This window comes from Coturnix japonica, unplaced genomic scaffold, assembly GCF_054131305.1.
Source record: "Coturnix japonica strain WE unplaced genomic scaffold, WE-NBRP24 Scf084, whole genome shotgun sequence".
Taxonomy (NCBI): Eukaryota; Metazoa; Chordata; class Aves; order Galliformes; family Phasianidae; genus Coturnix; species Coturnix japonica.
This window is the reverse complement of record NW_028188987.1, coordinates 202,321-224,420: the sequence shown is the minus strand read 5'-3', so window position 1 is coordinate 224,420 and position 22,100 is coordinate 202,321. Positions and strand designations below refer to the sequence as shown.

The 22,100-nt window shown below is 54.3% G+C and overlaps 2 protein-coding genes across 10 annotated transcripts in view; one reads left to right on the top strand and one right to left on the bottom strand.

Moving 5' to 3' along the window:
• Positions 1-1,302: 1,302 nt before the first annotated feature.
• FIS1 (fission, mitochondrial 1) lies at positions 1,303-8,899 on the bottom strand. Its single transcript, XM_085534531.1, has 5 exons — positions 8,840-8,899; positions 6,991-7,123; positions 5,786-5,862; positions 4,430-4,535; positions 1,303-2,410 (listed from the first exon to the last, which is right to left on the bottom strand). The coding sequence occupies exons 1-5, from the start codon at positions 8,882-8,884 to the stop codon at positions 2,313-2,315; spliced, it is 459 nt and encodes a 152-aa protein (XP_085390657.1). The 5' UTR covers positions 8,885-8,899; the 3' UTR covers positions 1,303-2,312.
• A 1,886-nt stretch (positions 8,900-10,785) lies between these two features.
• Positions 10,786-22,100, top strand: part of LOC107307257 (uncharacterized) — a 51,892-nt gene continuing 40,577 nt past the window's right edge. For 5 of the 9 annotated variants that reach the window (XM_085534524.1, XM_085534521.1, XM_085534523.1 and 2 more), the window contains exons 1-3: positions 12,737-12,827; positions 17,581-19,465; positions 20,628-20,709. In XM_085534524.1, coding sequence (XP_085390650.1) covers positions 12,747-12,827; positions 17,581-19,465; positions 20,628-20,709 — 2,048 coding nt within the window. In that variant the 5' untranslated portion in view covers positions 12,737-12,746. Of the gene's footprint in view, positions 11,014-12,736; positions 12,828-17,580; positions 19,466-20,627; positions 20,710-22,100 lie in introns of those variants that run through there. The other 4 variants (XM_085534519.1, XM_085534518.1, XR_014941448.1 and 1 more) reach the window with 3 other exon arrangements.

Below are 22,100 nucleotides of genomic sequence, written 5' to 3'. Positions count from 1 at the left end.
CTTGGATCCATAGGGCGGCCATCTTGGATGTATAGGACAGCCATCTTGGATCCATAGGGCCGCCATCTTGGATCCATAGGGCGGCCATGTTGGATCCATAGGCCGCCATCTTGGATCCATAGGGCAGCCATCTTGGCCCCATAGAGCCGCCATCTTGGATCTATAGGGCGGCCATCTTGGATCCATAGGGCCGCCATCTTGGATCCATAGGGCGGCCATCTTGGATCCATAGGGCCGCCATCTTGGATCCACAGGGCAGCCATCTTGGATCCATAGGGCGGCCATCTTGGATCCATAGGGCAGCCATCTTGGATCCATAGGGCAGCCATCTTGGATCTATAGGGCGGCCATCTTGGATCCATAGGGCAGCCATCTTGGATCCATAGGGCAGCCATCTTGGATCCATAGGGCCGCCATCTTGGATCTATAGGGCAGCCATCTTGGATCTATAGGGCGGCCATCTTGGATCCATAGAGCCGCCATCTTGGATCCATAGGGCCGCCATCTTGGATCCATAGGGCGGCCATCTTGGATCCATAGAGCCGCCATCTTGGATCCATAGGGCCGCCATCTTGGATCCATAGGGCGGCCATCTTGGATCCATAGGGCCGCCATCTTGGATCCATAGGGCGGCCATCTTGGATCCGTAGGGCCACCATCTTGGATCCATAGGGCGGCCATCTTGGATCCATAGGGCCGCCATCTTGGATCTATAGGGCAGCCATCTTGGATCCATAGGGCAGCCATCTTGGATCCATAGGGCGGCCATCTTGGATCCATAGGGCGGCCATCTTGGATCCATAGGGCCGCCATCTTGGATCCATAGAGCCGCCATCTTGGATCCATAGGGCTGCCATCTTGGATCCATAGGGCGGCCATCTTGGATCCATAGGGCGGCCATCTTGGATCCATAGGGTCGCCATCTTGGATCTATAGGGCAGCCATCTTGGATCTATAGAGAGGCCATCTTGGATCCACAGGGCAGCCATCTTGGATCTATAGGGAAGCCATCTTGGATCCATACGGCAGCCATCTTGGATCCATACGGCAGCCATCTTGGATCTATAGGGCCACCATCTTGGATCCATAGGGCAGCCATCTTGGATCCATAGGGCCGCCATCTTGGATCCATACGGCAGCCATCTTGGATGTGTAGGGCCGCCATCTTGGATCTATACAGCCGCCATCTTGGATCCTTAGAGCCGCCATCTTGGATCCATAGGGCAGCCATCTTGTCAGCCATCTTGGCCCCATAGGTCGGCCATCTTGTCCCCATTATATCACGACTCTATCACCATCATATCACGATATTATCACTATATTATCACCATTATATCGTGACATTATCGCCATCATATCGCGATATCGCCGCCATCTTGACACCGTCCTGTGGCCGCCATCTTGTCTCGCCGCTGCCGCCATCTTGTCTCGCCGTTGCCGCCATCTTGGCCCCACGTTGTTTGGCATCCAAAGGGAGTTAATGGGGTCAATGGGATCAATGGGGTCTATGGGGTCAATGGGGCCGATGGGGCCATTGGGTTCAATGGGGTCTATGGGGTGAATGGAGTCAATGGGAGTCAATGGGGCCAATGGGGTCAATGAGGTTAATGGGGCCAATAGGGTCAATGGGATCAATGGGATCAGTGGGGACCCAATGGGGTCTATGGGGTCAATGGGGCCATTGGGGTCAATGGGGTCAATGGGATCAATGGGATCAATGGGGTCAATGGGGACAATGGAGGTTATGGGGTCAATGGTGTCTATAGGGACATTGGGGTCTATGGGGATCTATGGGGCTGGGGGGAGTCTATGGGGTCAATGGGGTCAATGGGGACATTGGGGACCCATTGGGGTCAATGGGATCAATGGGGTCAATGGGGTCTTGGCACCAGATTGGGGACATTGGGGTCATTGGGGCCCCATTGGGGTCTCATTGGGGTCTCATTGGGGTTCCATTGGGGTCGCTATGGGGTCCCATTGGGGTCCCATTGGGGTCCCATTAGGCTCCCATTGGGGTCTTATTGGGGTCCCATTGGGGTCTCATTGGGGTCTTATAGGGGTCCCATTGGGGTCCCATTGGGGTCTTATAGGGGTCCCATTGGGGTCTTATAGGGGTCCCATTGGGGTCCATTGGGGTCTTATAGGGGTCCCATTGGGGTATATGGGGTCTTATTGGGGTGTCATTGGGGTCCCATTGGGGTCTCATTGGGATCCCTATGGGGTCTCTGTGGGGTCCCATTGGGGTCCCATTGGGGTATATGGGATCCCATTGGGGCCCCTATGGGGTCGCTATGGGGTCCCATTGGGGTCAATCAATGCCGGGCCCTAGTGATGGCCAACCCTACAAGTCCGGCCAGGCCAGCGACCCCCAAAGCCACCCCCCCAACTATGGCGGCCCCCAACATCCCATCTGGGGTCAATGGGGTTAATAGGGTCAATGGGTTCAATGGGGGCAATGGGGTCAATGGGGTCAATGGGGTCAATGGGGTCAATGGGGTTAATAGGGTCAATGGGGTCAATGGGGTCAATGGGGTTAATAGGGTCAATGGGGTCAATGGGGGCAATGGGGTTAATAGGGTCAATGGGGTTAATAGGGTCAATGGGGTCAATGGGGTCAATGGGGTTAATAGGGTCAATGGGGTCAATGGGGTCAATGGGGTTAATAGGGTCAATGGGATCAATGGGGTCAATGGGATCAATGGGATCAATGGGGGCAATGGGGGCAATGGGATCAATGGGATCAATGGGATCAATGGGGTTAATAGGGTCAATGGGATCAATGGGGTCAATGGGGTTAATAGGATCAATGGGGTCAATGGGGACAAAGAGACACAATAGGGTCACAGTGAGCAATGGGGACACAACAGCACCCCAGGGTGCCCCATGGGGCACTATGGGGTGCTATAGGGCACTATGGGGTCTCTATGGGTCTCTATGGGTTTCTATGGGTCTCTATGGGTCCCTATGGGTCTCTATGGCTATGGGGTCTCTATGGGGTTTCTATGGGGTCTCTATGGGTCTATGGGGTTTCTATGGGGTCTATGGGGTCTCTATGGGGTCTATGGGGTTTCTATGGGGTCTATGGGGTCTATAGGGTCTCTATGGTTCCCTATGGGTCCCTATGCGTCCCTATGGGTCTCTATGGGTCCCTATGGGTCCCTATGGGGTCTCTATGGGGTCTATGGTGTTTCTATGGGGTCTATGGGTCCCTATGGGTCTATGGGGTCTCTATGGGGTCTATGGTGCTTCTATGGGGTCTATGGGTCCCTATGGGTCTATGGGGTCTCTATGGGGTCTCTATGGGGTCTCTATGGGTCCCTATGGGTCTCTATAGGGTCTCTATGGGGTCTCTATGGGTCTCTATGGGTCCCTATGGGTCTCTATAGGGTCTCTATGGGGTCTCTATGGGTCTCTATGGGTCTCTATGGGTCTCTATGGGTCTCTATAGGGTCTCTATGGGGTCTCTATGGATCTCTATGGGTCCCTATGGGTCCCTATGGGTCCCTATGGGTCTCTATGGTTCCCTATGGGTCCCTATGGGTCTATGGGGTTTCTATGGGGTCTATGGGGTCTATAGGGTCTCTATGGCTCCCTATGGATCTCTATGGGTCTCTATGGGTCTCTATGTGTCCCTATGGGTCCCTATGTGTCTCTATGGGTCCTTATGGGGTCTATGGGTCTCTATGGGTCCCTATGGGGTCTATGGGGTTTCTATGGGGTCTTTGGGGTCTATAGGGTCTCTATGGCTCCCTATGGATCTCTATGGGTCTCTATGGGTCTCTATGTGTCCCTATGGGTCCCTATGTGTCTCTATGGGTCCTTATGGGGTCTAGGGGTCTCTATGGGTCCCTATGGCTCTCTAAGGGTCTTTATGGGTCCCTATGGGTCCCTATGGGTCCCTTTGGGTCTCTATGGGTCCCTATGGCTCACTATGGGGTCTATGGGTCCCTATGAGTCCCTATGGGTCCTATGGGTCCCTATGGGGTCTCTATGGGTCCTTATGGGGTCCCTATGGGTCCCTATGGGTCTCTATGGGGTCCATGGGGTCTATAGGGTCTCTATGGCTCCCTATGGATCTCTATGGGTCTCTCTCTATGGGTCTCTATGGGTCCCTATGGGTCTATGGGGTCTCTATGGGTCCCTATGGGGTCTCTATGGGTCCCTATGGGTCTCTATGTGTCCCTATGGGGTCTATGGGTGTCTATGGGTCCCTATGTGTCTCTATGGGTCTCTATGGGGTTTCTATGGGTCTATGGGGTCCCTATGGGTCCCTATGGGTCTATGGGGTTTCTATAGGGTCTCTATGGGGTTTCTATGGGTCTATGTGGTCTCTATGGGCTCTCTATGGGTCTATGGGGTCTCTATGGGGTCCCTATGGGGTCTCTATAGGGTTTCTATGGGTTTCTATGGGGTTTCTATGGGGTCTCACCTCTGTTCATGCGTTTCCTGACCAGTTGTTGCAGTCTCAGTCCCTGTGTGTTTCCCGGCTCAGCCTGGAGCAGCGCCCCCACGTACTTCAAGGCCTCCTCATATTCCTTATAGGGCCAATGGGGTTAATGGGGGCTATGGGGTCTATGGGGTCTATGGGGTCTATGGGGGCTATGGGGTCTATGGGGGCATTGGAGTCTATGGGGTCTATGGGGGCTATGGGGTTAATGGGGTCTATGGGGTCTATGGGGGCTATGGGGTCTATGGGGTCTATGGGGTCTATGGGGGCTATGGGGTCTATGGGGGCTATGGGGTCAATGGAGGCAATGGGGGCTATGGGGTCTATGGGGTCTATGGGGGCAATGGGGTCTATGGGGGCAATGGGGTCTATGGGGTCTATGGGGGCTATGGGGTCTATGGGGGTCAATGGGGGCAATGGGGGCAATGGGGGCTATGGGGTCTATGGGGGCAATGGGGTCAATGGGGGCTATGGGGGCTATGGGGTCTACAGGGTCTATGGGGTCAATGGGGGCTATGGGGTCTATGGGGTCTATGGGGTCTATGGGGTCTATGGGGTCCATGCGATCAATAGGGTCTATGAAGTCAATGGAGTCAATGGGGGCTATGGGGTCAATGGGGTCTATGGGGTTTCTATGGGGTCAATGGGGTCTATGGGGTTTCTATGGGGTCTATGGGGTCTATGGGGTCAATGGGGGCATTGGGGGAAATGGGGTCAATGGTGTCTATGGGGTTAATGGGGTCAATAGGGAGAATGGGGGTATTGGGATCAATGGGGTCTATGGGGGCTGTGGGGTCAATGGGGTCAATGGGGTCAATGGGGTCTATGGGGTTAATGGGGTCTATGGGGTCAATGGGGGCTATGGGGGCATTGGGGTCTATAGGGTTTCCATGGGGTCTATGGGGGTCAATAGGGTCTATGGGGTCAATGCGATCAATGGGATCAATGGGGTCTATGGGGTTTCTATAGGGTCTATGGGGTCAATGGGGTCTATGGGGTTAATGGGGTCTATGGGGAGAATGGGGTCAATGGAGGCAATGGGGGCTATGGGGTCTATGGGGGTCAGTGGGGTCTATGGGGTCTATGGGGGCAATGGGGTCTATGGGGGTCAATGGGGGCAATGGGGGCAATGGGGTCTATGGGGTTTCTATGGGGTCTATGGGGTTTCTATAGGGTCTATGGGGCTTCTATGGGGTCTGTGGGGTTTCTATGGGGTCTATGGGGTTTCTATAGGGTCTATGGGGTTTCTATGGTGTCTATGGGGTTTCTATGGGGTCTGTGGGGTTTCTATGGGGTCTATGGGGTTTCTATGGGGTCTATGGGGTCACGTGCCCTCACCTTAAGGCGGTAGTTCCCCACTGCCAGGTAATAGACGTAGTCACGGCGCTCGTCTGGGTCCCCATCGGCCATAAGATCTATGGGGCGCAATGGGGTCAATGGGGGCTATGGGGTCTATGGGGTCAATGGGGGCTATGGGGTCTATGGGGTCAATGGGGGCTATGGGGTCTATGGGGGCTATGGGGTCTATGGGGTCAATGGGGGATATGGGGTCTATGGGGTGAATGGGGGTCAATGGGGGACATGAGGTCTATGGGGTCAATGGGGCTATGGGGGATGTGGGGCTATTGGGGTCTATGGGGTCTATGGGGTCTATGGGGCTCAATGGAGTCTATAGGGTCTATGGGGGTCTATGGGGACATTGGGGTCAATGGGGTCTATGGGGTCTATGGGGTCAATGGAGTCTATGGGGTCAATGGGTTCAATGGGGCTCAATGGAGGCTATGGGGTCTATGGGGGTCAATGGGGTCTATGGGGCCTATAGGGGCTATGGGGCTATTGGGGTCTATGGGGTCTATGGGGCTCAATGGAGTCTATAGGGTCTATGGGGTCTATGGGGTCTATGGGGGTCAATGGGGTCTATGGGGCCTATAGGGGCTATGGGGTCTATGGGGTCTATGGGGTCTATGGGGGTCAATGGTGTCTATGGGGGTCAATAGGGTCTATAGGGCTATTGGGGTCAATGGGGTCTATGGGGGTCAATGGGGTCTATGGGGGTCAATGGGGTCTATGGGGCCTATAGGAGCTATGGGGTCTATGGGGGCTATGGGGTCAATGGGGTCTATGGGGTCTATGGGGTCAATGGGGTCTATGGGGACTATAGGGTCAGTGGGGTCAATGGGGTCAATGGGGTCTATGGTGTCTATAGGGCCTAGGGGGTCAATGGGGCTGAATGGGGTCAATGGGATCTATGGGGCCAATGGGGTCTATAGGGTCTATGGGGTCAATGGGGTCTATGGGGTCAATGGGGTCAATGGGAGCAATGGGGTCTATGGGGACTATAGGGTCAGTGGGGTCTATGGGGTGAATGGGGTCTATGGGGTCAATGGGCATCAATGGGGCCTATAGGGACTATGGGGCTCAATAGGGTCTATGGTGCTACCCCACTCCCTCCTCCCATTGGTCCATTCCCCCATCAATCCCCTCCCATCCCCCCCTTTGCCCTCCTCCCATTGGTCGAAACCCCCCCATTAAACCCCGCCCACCTCTAAACATGGCGACCCCTTTCCGTATATCACCATGGTAACGGCTCCTTAGCAACCCCCAGGCGTATTCGAAGCGGCAGCGACGCGACGGCGCCCCCTGCTGGCAGGCCAAGGTATAGCGCCGCTCTAGGACCTGCGGGAGGAAATATGGCCGCCAATGGGATCCTATGGGACTCTATGGGACTCTATGGTTTCCTATGGGTTCCTATGGGACACAACAGCGCCCCCTGCTGGCAGGCCAAGGTATAGCGCCGCTCTAAGGCCTGTCAATGGGGATATATGGGTCTCTATGGGTCTCTATGGGTCTCTATGGGGTCTCTATGGGTCCCTATGGGTCCCTATGGGTTGCTATAGGGCTATATGGGGTCAGTATAGGGCGATATGGGTCGCTATAGGGAGATATAGGGACCTATGGGGACCTATGGGTATAGCGGCGCTCTAGGGCCTGTCAATGGGGATATATGGGTTTCTATGGGTCCCTATGGGTCTCTATGGGGCACAGTGGGGCACAGTGGGTCCCTATGGGTCTCTATGGGTCGCTATGGGTCTCTATGGGTCCCCATGGGGCTCTATGGGGTCCCTATGAGTCTCTATGGGATTCAATGGGGTTCAATGGGTCTCTATGGGTCTCTATAGGGTGATATGGGGACCTATGGGGGATCCTATGGGTTGCTATGGGGCACAGTGAGTCCCTATGAATTTCTATGGGTCCCTATGGGTCGCTATAGGGCGATATGGGGACCTGTGGGGGCCCCTATGGGTCTCTATGGGTCTCTATGGGTCCCTATGGGTCTCTATGGGGTCTCTATGGGTCTCTATGGGTCTCTATGGGTCTCTATGTTTCTCTATGGGTCTCTATGGGTCCCTATGGGTCTCTATGGGTCTCTATGTTTCTCTATGGGTCTCTATGGGGTCCCTATGGGTCTTTATGGGGTCTCTATGGGTCTCTATGGGTCCCTATGGGTCCCTATGGGTCTCTATGGGTCCCTATGGGTCCCTATGGGTCTCTATGGGTCTCTATGGGTCTCTATGGGTCCCTATGGGTCTCTATGGGTCTCTATGGGTCTCTATGGGGTCTCTATGGGTCTCTATGGGTCTCTATGGGTCCCTATGGGTCTCTATGGGTCTCTATGGGTCCCTATGGGTCTCTATGGGTCCCTATGGGTCTCTATGGGTCTCTATGGGGCTCTATGGGTCTCTATGGGTCTCTATGGGTTACCACAGCGCCCCCTGCTGGCAGGCCAAGGTATAGCGCCGCTCTAGGACCTGCGGGAGGAAATATGGCCGCCAATGGGATCCTATGGGACTCTATGGTTTCCTATAGACTCCTATGGGACACAACGGCGCCCCCTGCTGGCAGGCCAAGGTATAGCGCCGCTCTAAGGCCTGTCAATGGGGATATATGGGTCTCTATGGGTCTCTATGGGTCTCTATGGGGTCTCTATGGGTCCCTATGGGTCTCTATGGGTCCCTATGGGACTCTATGGGGTCCCTATGAGCCTCTATGGGACTCAATGGGGTTCAATGGGTCTCTATGGGTCTCTATAGGGTGATATGGGGAGCTATGGGGGATCCTATGGGTTGCTATGGGGCACAGTGAGTCCCTATGAATTTCTATGGGTCCCTATGGGTCGCTATAGGGCGATATGGGGACCTATGGGGGCCCCTATTGGTCTCTATGGGTCTCTATGGGTCTCTATGTGTCACTATGGGTCCCTATGGGTCTCTATGGGTCTCTATGGGTCTCTATGGGTCTCTATGGGTCTCTATGGGTCCCTATGGGTCACTATGGGTCTCTATGGGTCCCTATGGGTCTCTATGGGTCTCTATGGGGCTCTATGGGTCTCACCATTAAATCCTCCGGCGCCACAACGTCGTCAAACTCGGGGTCCATCGTAACCCGGAAAAGAACCGGAAGCAGGAAGTGACGTTTTAAATACGAGCCGGAAACGTTATCCGTCGCGTTAAAGTGACGTCACTTCCGGTTCATCTTCGGCTAGTAAACAAACACAATCTCGCCGACTTCTGGGGGGCGGGGCTGAGAGATCGAGCAGCCAATGGGATTGCCGGATCCATGAGGGAGGCGTGGCTTCGCGTGTGATTGTTTCCCATTGGTCGAAGCGGAGAGTAGGCGTGGTTTGGGAAGAGAATCGGAACTTCCGGGTATGCAATATGAGAAGGGGGCGGGGCTTTGCGGCCTGTTGTCCAATCAGGATGAGGGGCGTGGCTTTGTTGGTCTCTCGACCAATCAGGGTCGAGGTCGGGAACTTCCGGGTTGTGAAAGGAGTGGGCGTGGCTTAACGGTGGGCGTGGCCTATAGGGGGCGTGGCTCTACTGCCTGTCGCCCAATCAGATTGTAGAGGGGGGCGTGGCTTAGCCAGGGGGCGTGGCTTAAAGTGGACACGTCTTAAAGGGGCCGCGTCTTAAAGGGGCAATAGCTTAAGGAGGGGCCACGTCTTAAGAGGGCCGTCTCTTAAAGGGGCAATGTCTTAAAGGGGCAATGTCTTAAGGTGGGCCCACTTCTTAAAGGGGCCACGTCTTAAAGGGGCCGCGTCTTAATTAAAGGGGGAGGAGCTTAAGGGGGGTTTTTGAGGTCCCTATGGGTCCCTATGTGTCTCTATGGTTCTCTATGGGTCCCTATGGGTCTCTATGGGTCCCTATAGGTCTCTATGGGGGTCCCTATTGGTGCCTATGGGTCCCTATGGGTCACTATGGGTCCTTATGGCTCCCTATGGGGGTCTCTATCGGTTTCTATGTGTCTCAGTGGGGTCCCTATGGGTCCCTATAGTTCCCTATGGGTCCCCATGGGTCGAGTCTTAAAGGGGCAATGGCTTAAGGTGGGGTCACGTCTTAAAGGGGCAATGCCTTAAGGAGGGGCCGTCTCTTAAAGGGGGTTTTGGGGGTCCCTATGGGTCTCTATGGGTCTCTATGGGTCCCTATGGGTCGCTATGGGTCTCTATGTGTCCCTATAGGTCTCTATGGGGGTCCCTATTGGTGCCTATGGGTCGCTATGGGTCTCTATGGGTTCCTATAGCTCTCTATGGTTCCCTATGGGTCCCTATGGGTCTCTATGAGTCTCTATGGGTTTCTATTGGTCTCTATGGGTCGCTATGGGTCTCTATAGATCCCTATGGGTCCCTATGGGTCTCTATGGGTCCCTATGGGTCGAGTCTTAAAGGGGCAATGCCTTAAATAGGGACCAGGTCTTAAATGGGCAATGGCTCAAGGCGGGCCCACTTCTTAAAGGGGGCCGTCTCTTAAAGGGGCCGCGTCTTAATTAAAGGGGGAGGAGCTTAAAGGGGGTTTTTGAGGTCCCTATGGGTCTCTATGTGTCTCTATGGTTCTCTATGGGTCCCTATAGTTCCCTTATGGCTCTCTATGGGTCCCTATGGGTCCATATGGGGGTCCCTATGGGTCTCTATGGGTCTCTATGGGTCCCTATAGGTCTCTATGGGGGACCCTATTGGTGCCTATGGGTCTCTATGGGTCTCTATGGGTCCCTATGTGTCTCTATGGGTCCCTATGGGTCTCTATGGGTCTCTATGGGTCCCTATGGGTCTCAGTGTGTCCCTATGGGGTCCCTATGGGGGTCTCTATGGTTCTCTATGGGTCCCTATGGGGTCCCTATGGGGTCTCTATGGGTCTCTATGGGTCCCTATAGCTCTCTATGTGTCCCTATGGGTCGAGTCTTAAAGGGGCAATGTCATAAAGGGGCCGCGTCTTAAAGTGGCAGCGTCTTAAAGTGGCAATGGCTTAAGGTGGGCCCACTTCTTAAAGGGGGCCGTCTCTTAAAGGGGCCGCGTCTTAATTCCAGGGGAGGGGGGCGGAGCTTGAGAGGCAACAAAATGGCGTCGGTCCGTGGGTGTGGATCGAACCATGGCATCGTACCGGGTTCGGGTCAGTACCGGGTGTCAACCCGGTGCCGGTACCGCCGATAATATCTCCATTACTTTGATCGGGACTAAAGGTTGTAGCCCTAAAACCCCGTTAGATGGATGGGGACCCGATTTCTGCTGTGGGGCGGTGAGTGGGGGGGGGGTTATAGGGGGATATATGGGGTCTATGGGGTCTTATAGGGGATATATGGGGTCTATGGGGATCTATGGGGCTCTATGGGGTCTTATAGGGGGCTATGGGGGCTCTATAAGTCCCTATGGGTTATATGGGGCTCTATAGGTCCCTATGGGTCTCTATGGGGGACTATGGGGTCGCTATGGGGTTCTATGGGGATCTGTGGGTCCCTATGGGTCCATAAGGGTTCCTATGGGTCGCTATGGGGCTCTATGGGGGTCTGTAGGTCTCTATGGGTCCCTATGGGTCTCTATGGGTCTCTATGGGGTTCTATGGGTCCCTATGGGTCTCTATGGGTCCCTATGGGTCTCTATGGGGTCCTATGGGTCCCTATGGGTCGATGGATGGGGACCCGATTTCTGCTGTGGGGCGGTGAGTGGGGGGGGGGTTTATATGGGGTCTATGGGGTTCTGTGGGTCTCTATGGGGCTCTATGGGGTCTCTATGGGTCCCTATAGGGTTCTATGGGGTCTTTATGGGGTCTATGGGGCTCTATGGGTCGCTATGGGGCGCTATGGGGGGCTATGGGGCTCTATGGGGCTCTATGGGTCCCTATAGGTCTCTATGGGGTCCCTATGGGGTTCTATGGGTCCCTATGGGGTCTCTATGGGGTCCTATGGGTCTCTATGGGTCGCTGGATGGGGACCCGATTTCTGCTGTGGGGCGGTGAGTGGGGGGGGGGTTATAGGGGATTTATGGGGTCTATGGGGTTCTATGGGGTCTTATAGGGGATATATGGGGTCTATGGGGTTCTATGGGGTCTTATAGGGGATATATGGGGTCTATGGGGTTCTATGGGGTCTTATAGGGGATATATGGGGTCTATGGGGTTCTATGGGGTCTTATAGGGGATATATGGGGTCTATGGGGTTCTATGGGGCTCTATGGGGTCTCTATGGGGTTCTCTGGGGGGGTTTATAGGGGATATTTGGGGCCTATGGGGTTCTATGGGGCTCTATGGGGTCTCTATGGGGTTCTATGGAGTTCTATGGGGGGGTTTATAGGGGATATATGGGGTCTATGGGGTTCTATGGGGCTCTATGGGGTTCTATGGGGTTCTATGGGGCTCTATGGGGTTCTATGGGGATCTATGGGGTTCTATGGGGTTCTATGGGGCTCTATGGGGGGCTGTGAGGTTCTATGGGGCTCTATGGGGCTCTATGGGGGGGTTTATAGGGGATATATGGGGTCTATGGGGTTCTATGGGGATCTATGGGGTTCTGTGGGGCTCTATGGGTCTCTATGGGGTTCTATGGGGGTCTATGGGGCTCTATGGGTCGCTATGGGGCTCTATGGGTCTCTATGGGGCTCTATGGGGTTCTATGGGGCTCTATGGGGTCCCTATGGGTCCCTATGGGGCGCTATGGGTCCCTATGGGGTTCTATGGGGCTCTATGGGGCGCTATGGGGGACTATGGGGTTCTATGGGGCTCTATGGGGTTCTCTGGGGGGCTATGGGGTTCTATGGGGTTATATGGGGCTCTATGGGTTCCTATAGGTCTCTATGGGGTCCCTATGGGGTCCCTATGTGTCTCTATGGGTCTCTATGGGGTTCTATGGGGGTCTATGGGGCTCTATGGGTTGCTATGGGGCTCTATGGGTCTCTATGGGGCTCTATGGGTCCCTATGGGGTCTCTATGGGGTTCTATGGGGCGCTATGGGTCTCTATGGGGCGCTATGGGTCACTATGGGTCCCTATGGGGTCTCTGTGGGGTCCTATGGGTCCCTGTGGGTCGATGGATGGGGACCCGATTTCTGCTGTGGGGCGGTGAGTGGGGTGGGGGTTATAGGGGATTTATGGGGTCTATGGGGCTCTATGGGGTCTTATAGGGGATATATGGGGTCTATGGGGTTCTATGGGGTCTTATAGGGGGATATATGGGTCTCTATGGAGTTCTATGGGGATCTATGGGGTTCTATGGGGTAATATGGGGGGCTATGGGTCCCTATGGGGTCTCTATGGGGTCTCTATGGGGCTCTATGGGGCTCTATGGGGCGCTATGGGGTTCTGTGGGGCTCTATGGGGTTCTATGGGGTTCTATGGGGCTCTATGGGGATCTATGGGTCTCTATGGGGTCCCTATGGGTCTCTATGGGGTCTCTATGGGGTCTCTATGGGTCCCTATGGGTCCCTATGGGTCCCTATTGGTCTCTATGGGTCTCTATGGGTCCCTATGGGTCCCTATTGGTCTCTATGGGTCTCTATGGGTCCCTATGGGTCCCTATGGGTCCCTATGGGGCTCTGTGGGTCTCTATGGGGTCCCTATGGGTCCCTATGGGTCCCTATGGGGCTCTGTGGGTCTCTATGGGGTCCCTATGGGTCCCTATGGGTCCCTATGGGTCCCTATGGGGCTCTATGGGGCGCTATGGGGCGCTATGTGGGGCTATTGGGGTCAATATTGGGGCCAATGGGGTCATTATTGAGGCCATTAGGGTGGAGATCGGAGTCATTAGGGTGGAGTATGGGGCCATTGGGGTCAATGGGGTGGAGACTGGGGTTAATAGGGTGGAGCTATGGGGTGATTCTATGGGGTTGGAGGGGGAGGGGGAGGGTGGCTTTGGGGTCTCTCTATGGGGTCTGGGGTGTCTCTATGGGGTCTATGGGGCTATAGGGACTCTCTATAGGGTCTATGGGGCTATAGGGTCTCTCTATGGCGTCTGGGGTCTCTGTGGGGCCTGGGGTGGTTATAGGGTCTCTATGGGGTCTCTATGGGGTCTGGGGTGTCTATAGGGTGACTCTATGGGGTCTCTATGGGGTCTGGGGGACTATAGAGTCTCTCTATGGGGTCTGGGGTCTCTATGGGGCCTGGGGTGGTTATAGGGTTTCTCTATGGGGTCTGGGGTGTCTCTATAGGGTCTATGGGGCTATAGGGTCTCTCTATGGGGTCTATGGGGCTATAGGGTCTCTCTATGGGGTCTGGGGTCTCTATGGGGTCTGGGGTGGTTATAGGGTCTCTATGGGGTCTCTCTGGGGTCTGGGTGGCTATAGGGTCTCTCTATAGGGTCTATGGGGCTATAGGGTCTCTCTATGGGGTCTATGGGGCTATAGGGTCTCTCTATGGGGTCTGGGGTCTCTATGGGGTCTGGGGTGGTTATAGGGTCTCTATGGGGTCTCTATGGGGTCTGGGTGGCTTTAGGGTCTCTATGGGGTCTCTATGGGGTCTGGGTGGCTATAGGGTCACTCTATGGGGTCTATGGGGCTATAGGGTCTCTCTATGGCGTCTGGGGTCTCTGTGGGGCCTGGGGTGGTTATAGGGTCTCTATGGGGTCTCTATGGGGTCTGGGGTGTCTATAGGGTGACTCTATGGGGTCTCTATGGGGTCTGGGGGACTATAGAGTCTCTCTATGGGGTCTGGGGTCTCTATGGGGCCTGGGGTGGTTATAGGGTTTCTCTATGGGGTCTGGGGTGTCTCTATGGGGTCTGGGTTGGCTATAGGGTCACTCTATGGGGTCTATGGGGCTATAGGGTCTCTCTATAGGGTCTATGGGGCTATAGGGTCTCTCTATGGGGTCTATGGGGCTATAGGGTCTCTCTATGGGGTCTGGAGTGACTCTATGGGGTCTATGGGGCTATAGGGTCTCTCTATAGGGTCTATGGGGCTATAGGGTCTCTCTATGGGGTCTGGGGTGACTCTATGGGGTCTATGGGGCTATAGGGTCTCTCTATGGGGTCTGGGGTCTCTCTATGGGGTCTGGGGTGACTCTATGGGGTCTATGGGGCTATAGGGTCTCTCTATGCGGTCTGGGGTCTCTGTGGGGCCTGGGGTGGTTATAGGGTCTCTATGGGGTCTCTATGGGGTCTGGGGTGTCTATAGGGTCTCTCTATGGGGTCTCTATGGGGTCTGGGGGACTATAGAGTCTCTCTATGGGGTCTGGGGTCTCTATGGGGTCTGGGGTGGTTATAGGGTCTGGGTTGGCTATAGGGTCTCTTTATGGGGTCTGGGGTATCTATGGGGTCTCTATGGGGTCTGGGGTCTCTATGGGGTCTGGGTTGGCTTTAGGGTCTCTCTATGGGGTCTGGGGTCTCTCTATGGGGTCTGGGGTGACTCTATGGGGTCTATGGGGCTATAGGGTCTCTCTATGGGGTCTGGGGTCTCTATGGGGTCTCTATGGGGCTATAGGGTCTCTCTATGGGGTCTATGGGGCTATAGGGTCTCTCTATGGGGTCTGGGGTGACTCTATGGGGTCTATGGGGCTATAGGGTCTCTCTATGGGGTCTATGGGGCTATAGGGTCTCTCTATGGGGTCTGGAGTGACTCTATGGGGTCTATGGGGCTATAGGGTCTCTATGGGGTCTGGGGTCTCTATGGGATCTGGGTTGGCTATAGGGTCTCTTTATGGGGTCTGGGGTCTCTATGGGGTCTCTATGGGATCTGGGTTGGCTATAGGGTCTCTCTATGGGGTCTGGGGTATCTATGGGGTCTCTATGGGGTCTGGGTTGGCTATAGGGTCTCTCTATGGGGTCTGGGGTATCTATGGGGTCTCTATGGGGTCTGGGTTGGCTATAGGGTCTCTCTATGGGGTCTGGGGTGACTATGGGGTCTTGTATGGTTTTAGGGTGGCTCTATGGGGTCTCTATGGGGTCTGGGGTGTCTATGGGGTCTATGGGGTGCCTTTGGGGTGTATATGGGGTCTCTATGGGGTCTGGGGTCTCTATGGGGTCTGGGTTGGCTTTAGGGTCTCTCTATGGGGTCTGGGGTCTCTATGGGGTCTGGGGTGACTCTATGGGGTCTATGGGGCTATAGGGTCTCTCTATGGGGTCTGGGGTCTCTATGGGGCCTGGGTTGGCTATAGGGTCTGTCTATGGGGTCTGGGGTCTGTCTATGGGGTCTGGGGTGACTCTATGGGGTCTATGGGGCTATAGGGTCTCTCTATAGGGTCTATGGGGCTATAGGGTCTCTCTATGGGGTCTGGGGTCTCTATGGGGTCTGGGTTGACTATAGGGTCTCTATGGGGTCTTTATGGGGTCTGGGTTGGCTATAGGGTCTCTATGGGGTCTCTATGGGATCTGGGTTGGCTATAGGGTCTCTCTATGGGGTCTGGGGTATCTATGGGGTCTCTATGGGGTCTGGGGTCTCTATGGGGTCTGGGTTGGCTTTAGGGTCTCTCTATGGGGTCTGGGGTCTCTATGGGGTCTGGGGTGACTCTATGGGGTCTATGGGGCTATAGGGTCTCTCTATGGGGTCTGGGGTGACTCTATGGGGTCTGGGGTCTCTCTATGGGGCCTGGGGTGACTCTATGGGGTCTATGGGGCTATAGGGTCTCTCTATGGGGTCTGGGGTCTCTATGGGATCTGGGTTGGCTATAGGGTCTCTTTATGGGGTCTGGGGTATCTATGGGGTCTCTATGGGGTCTGGGGGATCTCTATGGGGCCTGGGGTATCCATAGGGTCTCCTTATGGGGCCTGGGGTGTCTCTATGGGGTCTGGGTTGGCTGTAGGGTCTCTCTATGGGGTCTGGGGTCTCTATGGGGTCTCTATGGGGTCTGGGTTGGCTATAGGGTCTCTCTATGGGGTCTGGGGTCTCTATGGGGTCTGGGTTGGCTTTAGGGTCTCTCTATGGGGTCTGGGGTCTCTGTGGGGTCTCTATGGGGCCTGGGTTGGCTATAGGGTCTCTCTATGGGGTCTGGGGTGACTATGGGGTCTTGTATGGTTTTAGGGTGGCTCTATGGGGTCTCTATGGGGTCTGGGTGGCTATAGGGTCTCTCTATGGGTTCTGGGTTGGCTATAGGGTCTCTATGGGATCTGGGTTGGCTATAGGGTCTCTCTATGGGGTCTGGGTTGGCTATAGGGTCTCTCTATGGGGTCTGGGTGGCTTTAGGGTCTCTATGGGGTCTGGGGTCTCTATGGGGTCTGGGGTCTCTATGGGGTCTGGGTTGGCTATAGGGTCTCTCTATGGGGTCTGGGGTCTCTATGGGGTCTCTATGGGGTCTGGGGTCTCTATGGGGTCTGGGTTGGCTATAGGGTCTCTCTATGGGGCCTGGGTTGGCTATAGGGTCTCTATGGGGTCTCTATGGGGTCTGGGGTGGCTATAGGGTCTCTATGGGGTCTCTATGGGGTCTGGGTTGGCTATAGGGTCTCTCTATGGGGTCTGGGGTGGCTATAGGGTCTCTATGGGGTCTCTATGGGGCTATAGGGTCTCTCTATGGGGTCTGGGGTGACTCTATGGGGTCTATGGGGCTATAGGGTCTCTCTATGGGGTCTGGGGTGACTCTATGGGGTCTATGGGGCTATAGGGTCTCTCTATGGGGTCTGGGGTGACTCTATGGGGTCTATGGGGCTATAGGGTCTCTCTATGGGGTCTGGGTTGGCTATAGGGTCTCTCTATGGGGTCTGGGGTCTCTATGGGGTCTGGGTTGGCTATAGGGTCTCTCTATGGGGTCTGGGGTCTCTATGGGGTCTCTATGAGGTCTGGGGTCTCTATGGGGTCTCTATGGGGCCTGGGTTGGCTATAGGGTCTCTCTATGTGCCCTATGTTGTCCATAGGCTCCATTGCTGACCCTATAACCCTGTATCCCTTATAGGAACGTGACTACGTGGTGGTGACCCCAAAGGATTTGGGATCTCTGCTGTTGGTTCGGGTCCATAAAGAACCTTATGGGCGCCTGCCCCAAAGCTCCTGGTACCTCGAAAGGGTCCGAGTGTGGCCACAGGGGGGGGGCGACCCCAAAAGGGGGGACCTTACTGACCCTATTAGGGGGGACCCTATTAATGGGGACCCTATTGATCCTATTACAGGGGACCCTATTAATAGGGACCCTATTGACACTATTAGGGGGGACCCTATTAATAGGGACCCTACTGACCCTATTAGGGGGGACCCTATTAATAGGGACCCTACTGACCCTATTAGGGGGGACCCTATTAATAGGGACCCTATTGACCCTATTAGGGGGGACCCCAATAGTGGGGACCCTATTGACCTTATTACAGGGGACCCTATTAATAGGGACCCTATTGACACTATTACGGGGGACCCTATTAATAGGGACCCTATTAACCCTATTACGGGGGACCCTATTAATAGGGACCCTATTAACACTATTAGGGGGGACCCTACTGACCCTATTACAGGGGACCCTATTAATAGGGACCCTACTGACCCTATTACAGGGGACCCTATTAATAGGGACCCTATTGACCCTATTAGGGGGGACCCTACTGACCCTAATAGTGGGGACCCTATTAATAGGGACCCTATTAACACTATTAGGGGGGACCCTATTAATAGGGACCCTACTGACCCTATTACAGGGGACCCTATTAATAGGGACCCTATTGACCCTATTACAGGGGACCCTATTAATAGGGACCCTATTAACCCTATTAGTGGGGACCCCAATAGTGGGGACCCTATTAACCCTATTACAGGGGACCCCAATAGTGGGGACCCTATTAACCCTATTAGGGGCGACCCCAAAAGGGGGGACCCTATTAACACTATTAGGGGGGACCCGATTAATAGGGATCCTACTGACCCTATTACAGGGGACCCGATTAATAGGGACCCTATTAACCCTATTAGTGGGGACCCCAATAGGGGGGACCCTATTAACCTTATTAGTGGGGGCCATATTAGGAGGGATCCTATTAACCCTATTAGGAAGGACCCCATTAGTAAGGACCCTATTAACCCTATTAACCCCATTAGCAGGGACCCTATTAACCCTATTAACCCTATTAACCCTATTAGTAAGGACCCTATTAGTAAGGACCCTATTAGTAGGGACCCCATTAGTAGGGACCCTATTAACCCCATTAAAAACCCCATTAACAAGGACCCCATTAACCCCATTAATAAGGACCCTATTAACCCCATTAGTAGGGACCCTATTAACCCCATTAACCCTATTAACCCCATTAACCCCATTAACCCCATTAAAAACCCCATTAACCCCATTGACAACAATGAGGATCCCATTGATCTCAATGAAGACGACGACGACGATGAAGGCTCCATTCATTCCAATGACTCCATTGATTCCATTGGCTCCATTGACTCCATTGATTCCCACGGCTCCATTGATTCCCACGGCTCCATTCATCCCAATGACTCCATTGATCCCAATGGCTCCATTGGTTCCCACGGCTCCATTCATCCCAATGCCTCCATTCATCCCAATGCCTCCATTCATCCCAATGACTCCATTGACTCCAATGATGAGGAGGGGTCTATAGGGGATGAAGACCCCCCTTACCCACCCTATAACGACCCCGATGGCCCCTATGAGGCCGACGAGGGGCTGGAGGACTTAGAGGGTCTCTATGGGGCTGAGGATGATGATGATGATGATGAAGGCTCAATATGGGGAGGGGGCTCGATGAGAGACCCCCCCCCTCCCCCCTATTCGTTCCCATGTTATCGATGGCTGGAAGGATTTGGGACCTGGGAGCTGCCGGAGGGGACAGGTAGGGGATGAGACCCCCCCCCATATATATCATGGGACCCCCCCCCCTTATATTGGGACCCCCATAAGCCCACCCATATATTGGGACCCCCCCCCATATATTAGGACCCCCACCCCATAGCCGCCCCTATAACCCCCCCCCATATAATGGGACCCCCCCATATAATGGGACCCCCCCCCATATATTGGGATCCCCCCCCCCATATAACAGGACCCCCCCCCATAACCCTCCTATAACCCCCCCCCATATACTTAGGACCCCCCTATATAATGGGACCCCCACCCATAAACCTCCCTATAACCCCCCCCTCCATATACCTAGGACCCCCATAACCCCCCCCATATATTGGGACCCCCATTGCCCCCCCCATATATTAGGACCCCCCCATATACTTGGGACCCCCCCCCCATATAATGGGACCCCCATAACCCTCCCATATATTGGAACCCCCACCCATAACAACCCCTATATACTTAGGACCCCTCCCCATATAACGGGACCCCCCCCCATATATTGGGATCCCCCCCCATAAACCTCCCTATAATCCCCCCCCCATATATTGGGACCCCCCCCTATATAATGGGACCCCCACCCATATATTGGGACCCCTTATATATTGGGACCCCCATAACTCCCCCTATATGCTTGGGACCCCCACCCATATAATGGGACCCCCATAAGCACCCATATACATGGGACCCCCCCATATATTGGGATCCCCCCCCATAACCCCCCCATATAATGGGACCCCCATAACCCCCCCCATATAATGGGACCCCCCCATATATGGGACCCCCCCGTAACCCCCTATAACCCCCCCCCATATAATAGGACCCTCCCATTTAATGGGGACCCCCCCATAACACCCTATAACCCCCCCCATATACTTGGGACCCCCATAACCCCCCCCCATATATGGGAGCCCCCATATAATGGGACCCCCCCCCATATAACAGGACCCCCATAACCCCCCCCATATATAGGGACCCCCCCCCCATATAACAGGACCCCCATAACCCCCCCATATAATGGGACCCCCCCCCATATAATGAGACCCCCCCCATATAATGAGACCCCCCCCATATATGGGACCCCCCCCATATAATGGGACCCCCCCATATATGGGACCCCCCCATAACCCCCCCTATATCCCCCCCCCCAGCCCGGACCCCCGCCCAGGAGACTCATCCATTGCTACAAAGGCAGCGACGTCGAGCCCTACAACAACAGCAGCGTCGCTTCAAGTCAGTGCATGGGACCCTATAGAACCCTATAGAACCCTATATACACCCTATATAACCCTTATGGCCCCTATATACCCCTATATCCTATATAACCCCTATATACCCCTATATACCCCCATATCTCCCCCCTATATCCCCTATATCCCCCCTATACCCCCTGTATTCCCCTATATCCTCCCCTATATACCCCTCTATATCCCCTATATACCCCTATATCCCCCCTATATCCTCCCCTATATACCCCCTATATCCCCTATATACCCCATTGAGCCCTACAACAACAGCAGCGTCGCTTCAAGTCAGTGCATGGGACCCTATAGAACCCTATAGAACCCTATAGAACCCTATATACACCCTATATCCTCTATATACCTTATATACCCCCTATATCTTCCTATATGCCTCCTATATACCCTGTATCCCCCTATATACCCCTATATCCCCCCTATATCTTATATATCCCCTATATCCCCCCATATACCCCCATATCTCCCCACTATATCCCCTATATCCCCCCTATATCCCCTATATCACCCCCATATCCCCCCATATATCCTCCCTATATCCCCCCATATATCCCCTATATCCCCTATATCCCCCCTATATCCCCTGTATCCCCCCCCATATCCCCTATATCCCCCCATATATCCCCTATATCCCCTATATCCCCCCTATATCCCCTATATCCCCCCCCATATCCCCTATATCCCCCTATATCCCTCCTATATCTCCTGTATTTCCCCTATATCCCCATATTCCCTATATCCCCCCCCATATCCCCTATATAACCCCCATATTCCCTATATCCCCTTCTAAATCCCCTATATACCCCCTATATCCCCCTATATCTTCCCTATATACCCCCATATCACCCTATATCCCCCCCATATCCCCTAAATCTTCCCTATATCCCCTATATCCCCCTTATATCATCTCTATATACCCTATATATCCCCTATATCACCCCCATATCCCCTATATCCCCCTCTATATCCCCCCATATCCCCTATATAACCCCCATATTCCCTATATCCCCTTCTATATCCCCCCCATACCCCCTATATCCCCCTATATCCTCCCTATATACATCCATATCCCCCCTATATCCCCCCCATATCCCCTATATCCCCCCTATATCCCCCCTATATCCCCTATATCCCCCCATACCCCCTATATCCCCCCTATATCCCCCCCATATCCCCTATATCACCCCTATATCCCCTATATCCCCCCATACCCCCTATATATCCCTCTATATTCCCCATATATCCCCTATATCCCCCCTATATCCCCTATATCCCCTATATCCCCCCTATATCCCCTATATCCCCCCATACCCCCTATATCCCCCCTATATCCCCCCATATATCCCCTATATCCCCCCTATATCC

Excerpts from the sequence above, each read along its gene's own strand:
- FIS1 (XM_085534531.1), bottom strand. The coding sequence starts at position 8,884 with ATGGACCCCGAGTTTGACGACGTTGTGGCGCCGGAGGATTTAATG. Across the intron at positions 7,124-8,839 it reads TGGCGCCGGAGGATTTAATG|GTCCTAGAGCGGCGCTATAC; the intron begins GTGAGACCCATA and ends TTCCTCCCGCAG. Across the intron at positions 2,411-4,429 it reads CAGGAAACGCATGAACAGAG|ATGGGATGTTGGGGGCCGCC; the intron begins GTGAGACCCCAT and ends CATTGACCCCAG.